This window comes from Fistularia commersonii, chromosome 1 (genome assembly GCF_037954325.1).
Source record: "Fistularia commersonii isolate RoL2024-O1a breed Wild chromosome 1, RoL_Fcom_v1.0, whole genome shotgun sequence".
Classification (NCBI taxonomy): domain Eukaryota; kingdom Metazoa; phylum Chordata; class Actinopteri; order Syngnathiformes; family Fistulariidae; genus Fistularia; species Fistularia commersonii.
In genome coordinates, this window is record NC_141284.1 from 18900040 (window position 1) to 18912901 (window position 12862).

The 12862-nt window shown below is 42.3% G+C and overlaps 1 protein-coding gene across 2 annotated transcripts; it reads right to left on the reverse strand.

The window, feature by feature from the left end:
- On the reverse strand, positions 1-8455 carry cdc25b (cell division cycle 25B). 2 transcript variants are annotated; one of them, XR_015106607.1, is made up of 15 exons: positions 7899-8455; positions 7668-7759; positions 7088-7139; positions 5700-5741; positions 5501-5534; positions 5093-5224; positions 4651-4770; positions 3924-4058; positions 3603-3680; positions 3279-3467; positions 2967-3071; positions 2820-2882; positions 2595-2693; positions 1654-1918; positions 1-1041 (listed from the first exon to the last, which is right to left on the reverse strand). XR_015106607.1 is itself a non-coding variant. In XM_086152516.1 (15 exons), the coding sequence occupies exons 1-15, from the start codon at positions 8111-8113 to the stop codon at positions 901-903; spliced, it is 1743 nt and encodes a 580-aa protein (XP_086008642.1). In that variant the 5' UTR covers positions 8114-8455; the 3' UTR covers positions 1-900. The 2 variants fall into 2 exon arrangements, 1 of the variants encoding a protein (XP_086008642.1); XM_086152516.1 differs by having other exon boundaries at positions 1654-1899.
- Between the last annotated feature and the right edge of the window lie 4407 nt (positions 8456-12862).

The following is a 12862-nucleotide window of genomic DNA, read 5'->3' on the forward strand; positions in this document are numbered from 1 at the left end:
TTGTTTCACCGGTTTTTTTTATTGAATTTTCAAACAAACTGGTATCTTATGATAAAATGTTTGGTTAAAACAAGTTTTAAAAACTATGGAACTCATCATGGGATAAGACAGGTAATAACAGTTAATTTAATTTCCTAGACACTGGATCACAGTTTCTAAACAGCAAAAGGGAAATAACAAGGGTGTGTTTTGAGTTGAGTAGGTTTCAAATGTCACAGATCTGTAACCACCTCAAGTTCCTGTTGCTCCGACACAGATATTCTGAGAAACAACTTCCCTTTAAATTTGACTTAGTTGCAACTTTCACCTCAGATATTCCATGCTTCTCACTCCACCCAGATATTTCCTGTTTGTTCAAATTATACATTTTAATCCAACAGTGTTACCATGAAACCCTTGTTTTTTTGCTTTGTCAAATAATTTAAGATTTCCATTAGAATTTCTGAGAGAGGATGAAAAAAATGCTAAATTTACAAAAAAAAAAAAGGCAAGAAACAGGAAATATTTCAAAAAACAGCCACCCACAGAAATAATCTTTGTTAAAGCAAAAAGAAAAGCAATAGCAAATCTGTTTTTATCCAAACATTAAATCTTTAATGAGCAGCTCAACAAACTAAACGAGCAAGCAGCAAGTGTAGCGTGACATTTGGTTGGGTCACTTGGGCAGTAACTGTTAGTAAAAGGGTCCCAGTGGTTTTCAAATCCATTGTATTGCTTCACATCGTCAAAATCAACTCTTTAAAACCTGAAAAAATTCTTTTTGCCATAGTTAAAAACAGCAGAGGCAGTTGACCGCTCTTTGTGGGAGGGGAGGTGTGTGCATGTGTGCATGTGTGTACGTATAGGGAGTGTATATCAGGCGCAGGACTGGAGAGGCAGAGAAGACTTAGTGGGGGTTGCTCACTGCTTCTTCAGGAGGTTGTACATTTGTCTCTTGCTGCGTTCACCGGCCCAGGTGCGACCCCTCAAACGGCATTTCCTCAGGTCTTCCTTGTAATCCTCATGGTGCATTGGACGATAGTTCTGGGGTTCACACAGTGACTGCAGAGAGAAAGCACACACACACAGGAGATTAACTCACCCATACTGAAGCTCCACCGTCAGTCTCCATCTACTGCCTCCGTGCACATCAGTCTGTCCCACTCATTTAAATTCAATATCTGCTTGATAATTCAAATCTCCATTTGACAAAGGGGCCAATATGGAAAATGTATGCATGTAACTGGGATTTATTTATCCAGTCTCCCATTTGAAAAAAAAAAAGGAACCTGTGGGGGAAGGGGGTTAAACTCCTGGCCAAAATTGAGTTTTCCCTTCACAATAGTCAGCGGATCTCCCCAAAACAAGGAAAATGGTGTAATTCCATTTTAAAGTTGTAACAATATAAAAAAAGAGTGATCAATACATCCATGACCTTTAAGGCCACGAGAACATTCCCATCTCTCATGGAGAAAAGCATAATTAAGGGTCAGTTTGAACTTCACAAAATCACAACAATAGTTTAGCCTGACACTGGAGGAGTTGATTTTGGTAAAGAAGTAGCATCTGAAAACCCAAGGTGGAACTGAGCCACTGGAGAAGTTGCTACACAAACACTGCAGTCACAACCTCTCCAGGTGTCAAAGCTACCAGCAGGCAGGGCCTGGAACTGACCTTGAACTGGGGAAAGAATTCCTTATATCCGCCCTTAAGGATGTAGAGCTCGGGGTAGCAGAGGTTAGGGTACTCGTTCATGGCGCGGTCCCGCTCACGGACGAACTGGCACATCCGGGGGCCACGCTCTGATGAGAACTCACAGTGGAAGATAACGATGACGCGCTTTTCCGGGCAGGCGGGGACGATGGGGTTCTTGAGGAGGAAGTCCTCGACCTGGTTCTCCTGGTAGAGGTTCAGGGCACTCTGAGGATTGGAACAACGGCTTAGGAACAGGAGCAAGGGGGGGAGGAAAAAAAGTGTCAAACACAAAACATGTATGTTCCGCCACTGTGAAGCAGTTTCTCATTCTTAAAGATAATTTTCCAGGACTGGTTTAAGGACCAGTTGGTATAAAAGACAAATAGATATAATAGTCTGCTAGTTTAGAGACAGTATCTTTATATTTTGGTTGACGTGTGTTTAACAGTGAATACATCTAGAGGCTCGAGACAGGGAGCAGGTGGAGGATAATCCCAACAGATGGAAGTATGCCCGTGAAAGGAGAGGAATGAAGGTTAGCTGCAGGAAGGCAGAATACAGGTTGGAGTGGAGAAGAGTTGTGATGTGTGATAAAAGAATATCAGCCAAAATGAAAGAAAGAGTATACAAGACAGTGGCTAGACCAGCAATGCTGTTTGGTTTAGACAGTGGCGTTGAGGAAAAGTCAGGAAGCCGAGACGGAAGTAGCAGAGATGAAGGGACAGCACATGTCAGCTTGAGATAAGGTCAGAGAAGTCAGATTGATTTGTAGGAGGTTGATTCGGTGTGGCAAACCCTGAAAGGAATAGTCGAAAGGAAAACAAGATTGTCTTATTTTCCGTGGTTGGAAAATGTTTCCTAAGACTTGGGAGACCCCAGCAGAAGTTCAATTTTTGCTGTTGAAAACCAAGGACGCTCACCTGGATGTGTCCTCCTTCAAACTCATAAGGATAGCGGCAGTCGATGACGATGACTCGCTCCACCAGCTTGTTGTACTGGCCGTCCAGCGCCTTCACCATCTGACAGCAGCACAGGACAGTGTTGAGTCTGATGAGCTTTGGTAGCAAAAAAAAACCTGTGGACTGGATTTGACTGCTCCAGATTTAAACTGTCAAACTGCAGTTGTTGAGTCCCTCTTCACTCACCACGTCTGAGGTAATGTATTTGAGGTTTTGGTGTTTGCCCACCACAGTTGGCAAGACAAAGGGCTGTGGAGAAGAAAAAAGGAAAAACAAAACAGAGATTAGACGTGATTCTGTACATTACTGGGTGGCAGTGAAGTGACGCCTCACCTTAGTAAAATCACCAATTAGCTCAGCGGAGCCATCCTCGCTGTCTAGCAGCTTCTCAATTTCGGTCTGACAGAAGGACTTTGACCTCTGCAGCAGGGAACAGCTCTGGGATCCAGTCACATAGAGGGGGGAGAAGAGGAAAAAAAATTAAAGAAAGAAAAAAAAAAAAAAAAACACACAGAACAACAACAACACTTGAGGAGGCAGTCGGGGAGATAACTCAACACAGTTGAACAATCAAGTGGCAAATTTATCCCTACCACTGAAACCCAAAAAGAAAAAAAAAAAAAAAGAATGTCCAGGAGGTCTCACCAGCCTGGGGGATTCTGGGTCCTGCTCTGGTCCGGTGACATTCGTTCCAGCCAGGCTGCGTCGTCTTTTCACCCGGACCGGCGTGTTTTCGTCTCTGGGGCAGTCGGATCTCTTCAATGAGAGGCGGGCCATCGGGCTCGGCATGGAGGGCGAGGGGAACAGGCTCCGGGGCCGACAGTGAGTCAATGGCTGAGGGACCGCAAAAATTCTGTCACTTTGGTTACCTTCACCTAAAACACTTAATAGTTATTCTTTAAATTAAATTATGTTTTCCAACAACACAAGACCATGTTGGTGGGGATTCGTGTTTTTACAAGTACTTACGGAATTTTCTTGGACACAGTCGGCCACCAGTGGGGCGGTCAGCAGACTGCTCATTCCCGTTGGGATGTTGGAATCACACTGAAAGTTAGACAATGATTCAGTCGTGAGCTAATTGCAACTTTAAGCAAGGTCTTTTTCTTACAGATGATTTTTCTGTACGTAAGCAATATTAAAGATTGTAAAGAAAATATTTACTTAATGAAGAGGAGGAAATGGCTGCCACATGCAGTGAATGGGAAATAAATTGAAACCAACTGCCACTGATAACATTTCATCCTCTACAATTAGCCAGCGTTATAAAAGAAGTTAAAAGCTCCTCACTATGGTGTCATCGTCCAGCACATCCATGAAGCCGTCATCTTCATCTTCATTGTTTGGAGAGGCAGTGAGGGAGAACTGCCGGAGTAGCAGAGGGCTGGAGTCTAACTCCAAATGTTGCACTGGAGGAGGAGAAAACTGGCAGCAAGAAAACACAAGGATAGTTGCTTTGAGTGCAATTAACTGAAAGCAATGATTCCTCTTCTCTCTCTTTGGGTACATTGTCAGAAATAAGATTAATAAAAAGGTCTTCTCCGCAAGCCAAAATCATGTATCATATTTTTGAACTCTCTGCATGTGCACCCACACAGCCAATTTAAGAATTATAAATAAATAAATCTCACAATTTAACAAGTTCTTTGTTCATAGTATTCTTGCGTGTCGTCTTATCCTTCACCAAATAGAAAAATTTGTTTTTAACCACTCTCCTTCCCCGCACCTGACTAATCTACTGCCTGGAATTCCATCTATTCATACAATCCCATCATTTTAACATCTGTCTCAAAACTGCTGTATTGATTTCAAGACATACCAAAAATAACAAAAATCCCACATCCGTCATGAACCATCTGGCAGAAGTTTTACAAGGTACACTTTCGCAAGTTGTCAGGTATGACCTCCCTTTCAATGATAAAAATAGATGGAATTTACTCAATTGCACACACAGGTAGAGCTCCAGTGGGACAGGTGCACACCCCGCATAAAAACACATATACACACACACACATACCATGAGGGCTGGTGCAGAGCTGGGGCGGTGGGAAAACGCATCCCTCGAGTGTCCTGAGTTGAAGGAGCCCAGACGACTTCGTGACACTGACCTGGTCGGTTTCTTGAATTCAAAGCCCTCCTGTAAGGAAAGATTTATTTTTTAATAGATTATAAATTGACACTCCTGCCCTCTCAAAAAGCTTTTCAGGGGGAAAAAAAAGTCAATGGCTGCTGATTTGAAGAGGACAAGACTCCTCGTGTGGTGAGTGTCTTTTAAAAACTCTTTAACCCCAAGCCACATTACAGCACAACTACCAAATCATCCATTTCACCCCCTTTTTAACAAAACTTTTTGAAATCATTGCTTTGGAAACATCACACTGATTCGGTTTCTGAAATCAAACGGAGAACCCTTCTTTTGGCATGAATGGCATCTTGAAGAGGGCAAAACCTGGACTGACCTCTGGCACGTTCTCCTTGTTGGGGCCTTGAGATGAGGACGATGTCTTGGAGGGTTTGGAAGCAAATAATCCATAACGATGAGAGTTTTCTTCTTGTCCTTTCAAGATTGGACTGAAACACAGGAGCTGGGGCTGCAAAGACAAGGAGGTTGTGCTCGAGTGAAAACCAGCTGCCAAGAACCACCAGGCTGTGATGGTGGGGAAGGAGCACAAGAAGAAAAAAAAAAAAAAAACACCTAGCACCGATGAACATGTTAAAAATGATTTAACAGAAAAATAACTCAGTGAGTGACGAAGTACATGAAAATATATTGGTAACAAGAATGTTCACAAACTGATACCCCAAAATGGTACCTGACCAACTGAATTTAGCCCCCAAAATTAGGCAAATAACAAGAATGTGCTTACTGGTAAGGAGCTTATTCTCCGAATTGGCATTTTCCTATAAGGATTGTACAGGAGAAAGAGGGGTTTAGTGTGAACAGAAAGAGAAATAGACAACAGACAGGTGTTTTTATTGGGGAGGAGGGAGTTCAGTGTATGTGTGTGTGTGTGTGGGGGGGGGGGGCACAGATTAATTTCTGGTTATTGACACAAATCAGCTTACCCTTTGACAATTTTGCTGGATTCCTCAATTGCCTTTTCAAATCTGTGAAGTTGGAAGGACAGTTCAACATTAGAGGAAAAAATGCTGCAAAGTTTTGAAGGCCTGACAATCAGGTTCAAACACCTTTGTCATTAAACCACCAAGGGCCTGGGGCTCTATTGAAAAGCAGAAGGAATGGCTGGGAACAGAGAAAGTCTGCTGAATGCAAAGAGGCTTGAGGTGGTCTGTGCATTTGGAGTTGTGCCCACCTGTATGCAAAGCGAGTCTAATGTCAGGCAAACGTGGGGCTGAGGGGCAGGAGGGTCTGGGGGATAGGGGGGTACAGCGATCAGCTAACCTACCATATGCCTGCTCGAGCCAATGCTGCCAACCCTCTTTTCTACAAGGCCTCCCTTTGTTTGTAGAGGGGGAGTGTGTCCCATTCATTGGAGTCCACAGAGGGGGAAAGCGGCCGTCCTCCGGGGTGCCCCAATTTCAATAGCCCAGACAGAAAAAAAACTCCAGCCCTCCTTTTTCCTCATTGAAATAACACTGCATCGGAAGAGTGTGCCAAAAACCAGAGGGGGTTGGCTATCAATGAACTCAGCCACACGGGGGGTGGGGGGCAAAGGCCCCACCAGAACCACCCCCTGACCCGAGAGACTCCTAGCAACCACAACAGCTGTATAGGAGGTGAATGAGGTTTTGGAGACCAAATGCTGGTGTAAAGGAACTCACACATCAGCCGGCAGCAGATGTCTGCAGAGACTCACCCATCTGAGGGCATTGTGGGCCACCCAGGATCAGATAACAACAGTTACACCAACACCCTCAAAGTACAATAAGCATCAAGTATTGAGGATCACTTCCTCTGTTAAAAAAAATCTTTCTTGCAACACTTACGGCAAAAGAAAAAAAAAATACATTCCCCTTTAAGGTTTTGCTCAGAAGAGTTTCAATGACTGTTTCTTCAGAAAAATCTCCAATACAATTTCTTGCTTACATACATATTATTCTTGCTTGACAGTTATTTTGCTGCAGCAATTTCTTGCATTTTTTATTTTTGAAAACACTGCTAGAAAAACAGTGAAGGATAATACATTATACCCCATAAACCAACCAAAGAAAATGGTTTAAATACAGATCAACATCATGTGACCAGGACCACATGTCGCATATTTCACTTAAAACTTGGAAACGCAAGAAAGTCGATCTTACTAATCAGAAAATCTGGGTTCAAATCAAGAGTGTTTGTTTTTATTTGAAAGCTAACCATATAAACAATAATCCCACAGATTAGAATCTGTACTTGGTTCAGCTAAACCCCAATGATGGGGGGTGGGTGGATGGAAAAACAGATGGAGTGGCTGATTGATTAGAACAGATGCGAGGTTGACACCGCAACTTACGTGTGCTCAATTTCCAGACCGTCCAAGGGGCTAGAGAGCTCTGAGCCGAGGCCTGGAGGCAAAGATAAGCATCAAGCATCAGTAAAAGGTGCCGGTGCTTCAGACACGAGGAAAGAGATCTGGTCCTGTTTGGACAACTCAACACAATTACCTGTAAGTACATTAAAATTGACAGTAGCCTAAAACCTTGAATGATCTTTACTCTGACCGCTAGTAAAACCACATAGAAATACTTGCATGTGATGTGTATTAACTTTGATACTGCTACCACATGTGCCCCCCAATTGCCCCTAAGGGACAAATACCAGTTTCTTCTGATTCGAATTCTGATTATCTTAATTCAAGCTCAAAAACTTTAATTACAAAAATCACATTAGAATAAATTGCCATCTCTAATGATTGGGTTTTCATAACCGTATCCGATTAAATTTTTTAAAAAAATTGAGCAATAAGGCAGACGCAAACAATAGCGGGTCACAGGACATTAATCCGCATCATGGTAAAGATCGGTGACAGATATACTTGTAGCCCAAGAGCATCAACCGCAATTAGACAGACAAAAAGTTTGGTGGAGACTCACCGGCATCAGAGGAGACGTCAGAGGCGAAGGAAGAAGCTTTCTCTAGGGTCACGCGTTTTCCTCTTTTCGGTGTTTCACTTTGGGTGGACAAGCTGGGGAGGGAGTGTAAAACGTGTGAGCACTGATATCCAAACGCCAGTAAGCTAGTAATCGAAGACTTGTTTGTTTGTTTTTTGGTACACTTGCATTACAGTGAGAAAGCAAAAAGTAAAAACTTCAAGCAAGAAATACCTTCCGAGTCCGGCTAAATTGTTCAAATCCACTGTCAGATTGGTGACAGGGGACAAAACGGTAGCGGGTCCGGGGGAAATGAGATTCTTGCAGTGCGGCACCTTGGTTATCAGCTCCGGCAAAGACTGTGAAGAAAGCCCGGGGATGTTTTCTGGCCTGCTTCTTAACCCAGTTTTCACGGGGCTGTCGGTGCCGTAAACGTCGAGAGACTCCATTTCGTAGTAAAGGGTTTGTGTTGAATCCCCGAACCGGTATTGCTTCGCTTGGATAAGGAGGTCCGAAGAGTAGGACGGCGTGAATTCAGTCTGAGCAGGGAGCTAACCGCATAGCAGCGCTAGCTTTTCCAAACGTGCATTTCCAAACGTGCAACCCGAAACGTTTAGAAACGTCCCGGTGACCCCGCGAGGAGTCAATGTTTGGTTTTTCTGGTAAGTCTCGATGGCCCCGTGTGGAGTCAATGTTTGATTCTACGCTAAAATAAATAAAAAGTTAAACCATTGTGCGGCCGTCAGAGAGCTGCTGTACTGTGTACACCCACTCTGACAACCACTGGATTCTGAGAACAACTGACTCTTCTCGTATTTATTTTCAAAATATGCTCCGGAGCGGCAATCTCACGACCAATCAGCATCGAGGTTATATCCAGCTAACCAATCGGGGCGCGTAACGTCACTTCCATGTTGTCTTCTCACCGGATGCAGGAGAAAGGGAGGAGGATGTGACACAATCCTTCAAGATTTCATATTTTCTTGCTCATACCTTTTGTTCTCAAACACTGAACTGTATGATTGTTCTTTTCCTAGATAAGAAGCAAACGAGAAACATAAAAAGAAAATATACATCGTAAACTTCACTATGTTTCAGGAGATTAAGGAGAGAAAAGGTTTTATAACAGTGGCCAAAATGTTGTCCTCTGTGACAAAATGGCTGTCTTTGCAGGACTGTGACTCCAGAAAGGTTTTACACTTCTCACCTCTTTTGCAAATGGCATTAACATCCAAATAATGCTAAAAATGCCCTGCCTTTTCAATTCTCAAAGAAGCCATGAGAAAATGGTTGGTCAAACATAGATGTGCTCAAATGGTGTGTCAGAGAAATGGCTGCCAAGATTGCCTCCCACACTGAAGTGGCTTAGAAGAATGAAATGTCCTTTTCTGATGCAATAGGGTACAAAAGTGAGCTATTTAGACCAACTTAAGGAGATGCAGTAGGAGAAATACAAAATGAAATGATGTACCGGGAGCCATAAAGTCAGTCAGTTGTGAACACTTTTGTTAATTAGCAGACCATTTTTAAGGGGACTTGTTTTTGGTTCTCAACTGTAATTTACTGTCTCATATTTGGCTAAAGTTTTAGTCAGAGGTTACATTATAGATGTCAGTTGCAGTCCAAAAGAAAAAAAGGTGATCATTTTTTTTAAGATCTTACATTTTCCCATGGGAACCATTAGATATAATAATCTCTGTCCAGTTTTTACAGTATCACCAAATTAAGTATGAAGTACTTGAGTATTCCACTCTGATTTTAATTCACATATCTTTTGGCCACCAAGTCCCAAATCTGCAGGTTTATGAGGTTAAATCAACGTCTTGCTGTAACTGGTTGTTACAAACGTTTCAACAGTGTTACGTGTTGCTATATATCTGTTGTGACAGCAACTGAATCCCGGTTAAACCTACACAAAATCATAGGCAGTAACAAATGATAATAAATCATCATGAGTGCATTTACCTGCCAAAGGAGTTATTTGCCAAGATCCCAATTCTACAATATATTTGTTGATATTCAAGTTTTGAAACAAAATGTAAACATTCTCCACACTGTGACAAAAATATGTCAACTTCTGCGTGATGCGTAACACTACTGCAGAGGTAGAGTTCTCAACTTGTCCAGGCATTCCCCTCTATGTACACTACAAAACAGACACAAACAGTTACAAGTTTGGTGGGGTAGTTCTCTCTTTTGCATTTAGGAGCATCATAATTGATTTTGATGTGTTAATTTTATACCTAGAGAAATTATTAATTATTTCGGTTATATCAGAACGGGTTGGGACAGATGCATCATCTAAATAAAGAGCTATGCAGTGGTCAAGGTCTCCAATCTTTATGTCCATGATATTGGTGTGCTCCCTCAAAGCAATGGCAAAAGGCATAATTCCAATAATGAACAACTGAGGGGATAAGGGACACTGTCTACACCCTTTATTAGTCTTTATCAGTTTTGATATGATGTTTTTTGGTTTATTTCAGCACCGGGACTGTTGTATTGAGGTTTAACCCATTTACACTAACCTTGCCCCCTGGCCAAAATACCAGAGCAAAGTAAAGTTTCTGTGCCACCTGAAATGTCTCCTACTTCCTTCTCTTTCAGGACTTGAACAAAAACCAACCAAGCTTGGTTTTTGTTCAAGTTTGCTGCTCAAACCACATAGAGGAAAACTCTGCAGACCAGCCAGCAACAAGTTCTTCCAGATCACTGAGGTTGTCTAAGCAACAAAAGCAGATACAAATCGAACGCACCAACACAACACGCCCTGTGATGGTCACATGGGCTGTGGTTCTGTAAGACCGGGTTCCAGTGCAAGCCCGCGATTCGTCTTGCAGAGTCTGAATAGGATTAAACGTAGTATGTGTTCATGATAATGGAGATACATCTGAATTTGCAAAATTCTCTGGCAGGCAGTTCAGCAGCACGGTGTTTTAATATCCCAATACATCTTTGATTTATTGAGATCTGCGTGGAGTCTGGTTTTATTTCAAAGGTCTCATTCATAACCTTTGCACCCTGGGAAAACCTCTTTCACCCTGAAGAGTGGTTGTGCAGTTCAAGTATCTGTGATAAAACCTCTGAATGTAAATGGAGGTTGATGAACTTCCCTACGGCGGGACGAGCACAGGGTTCCCCGCCCCACCGTTGAAACGACCAGACAAAGGGAGGGGAGGGAGAGATGAATATTCCCCTCCCCGGAGCCCCTGACGGCTTCTGCTCCCACCAAACCTACACGGACTCCCTGCTGCTAGCTGCCCTTCTTATACAAGAGCCACACACAAGCTCACGCCTGCTGACCCTCTTGACCATTACAAGTCCATTCATGTACAACAGACAGGAGTGTCTGAAGATTTTCTCCTGCCATGTCATTACCTCAAATATTTTTTTCTTTCAGACTGGCTAAGTTTTAACCTGCAGCGTCTTATGGTGCAGCCCGGAATGAGAGATTTAACTGCATTATTCAAACTGGTTTATCATTTATGGGTTTGTTTATTTGGACTACCTGTCTGAAGTGTTGGAGCTTTCCTGTGCTGGTCACCACTGTAAGACACACATCTATCTGATGGTACTTCCTGATTAAATGAGGGTTAAATAAAAGAATTAAAAGGCCTCTGTAGAGGAGCCAACATCGTTCAACAACGGGTTGAACATTAACTTCAATCTGTGTATCTAATATCTTATTTCCTGTTGCTTCGTCTTGCTCATTAAAATATTTCTAACTTTAATCAGTTGGGACTAATGAATGATGAAGAGTTGACTAAAAAATTGCATTTTAAGAGCTTGCTTAACAATGTATCCAATAAATGCATATTCCCTCCCAGTGGGTTTATATCCCAGTTCTTTAAATCCATAATCATCTGGTGAAGACTCAATGTATTTACGCAGGTGAGTAAATATGACAAAGGAGATCTGTTGAAATTCAAGATGAGCCACTCGTGACTGCACATGCCATAATTGTTAGCAGATATTTGAAAATTCACAAAATGCTGATTTACTTAGATTTTCCCGCACAAACATGCCAAATTGCAGAGAAAAACCTAACAAACCGAAATCAGGAGAACCCACTTTTCTGGGTTAAGAAGTCCAGATAGGGAAGCCCAGGTTTGCTTCAGCTGCTTTAAAGGCACACTTGGATAGCCAGATTACAAACGCGCCCTGCAGGACATGAGTCCGAACAGCCAAAAACAGGATACCGGAAAAACTGTTGGCAAGGATTCACAAATGTCAAACAATGGAAGGTTAGAAAACCATTGCCTGGTCCGGGTCTCTTTTCTGTTGAGAGTTGTGATCCAATCTGCTGCCGGGGTGTTCACATGTGGCAGGAGATGTGATACACGCTTTCGGTCTATTCAACGAACACAATTCAACACCCATTCGACACTCAAGTCCCGTTTCTGTCTGTTTTCAACCCCGCCTGACCAAAGTGAAACATCCTCCAGGGTTTGGGTTCTACCTATAAGTTTGGTTCGCTGACACCATTTTTGGGCTTCAAATGATGTAAATACCCTTCATTGATTTGAAATAAACCGGTCACTGTGACCAAAGTGTAGACTTGCGCCTCTGATGGTTTCACAGAAGAGAGACAATAAATAAGTTCAGGTCACACTTATACTCCTTCATTTTTCAGAGACTTGAGTCATGAGACACAGGAAAACAGTGATGACTCATTTTTTTTTTCCCACCATTGGAAGTTCATTGATTTCTTTATATTTCATTTCATTTTGTACTGATTTTCTCACAAATGTTGGTCAACTCAATACAGATTTTCAAACAAATATTTAAATTCTTGCACAATTTCACCTCTTTTTAATTGGTCTGAGTGGCGAACAGTTTGGTCATATTTAATGCACAACTTTGGATTATTTGTTTAAAAAGTTGCTTACATTTTGTGTTTTTTTTTCCTTCCCTTTTTTTAAATAATTCGCAATTTGTGATATAACAGGCAGTCAAAGGGTTGAAATTCTGAATCCGAATGGAAGTTGGATTTCTATGACCGGGACTAATGCAAATTAAAACACTTCAAGATCGTAAAACCTCCGGAGTGTGAACTCTCTGACAAAGACCCCAGTAGCACTGGTGGCACGGAGGAAAGACCTGAAGGACACAAAGACGTGTTTGTGGAAATCTCTGCAGATCCCAAGAGCAGCTAAGTGTCTATCTTGCAGGCCAACATTAAATGAGTACAAAGGGCC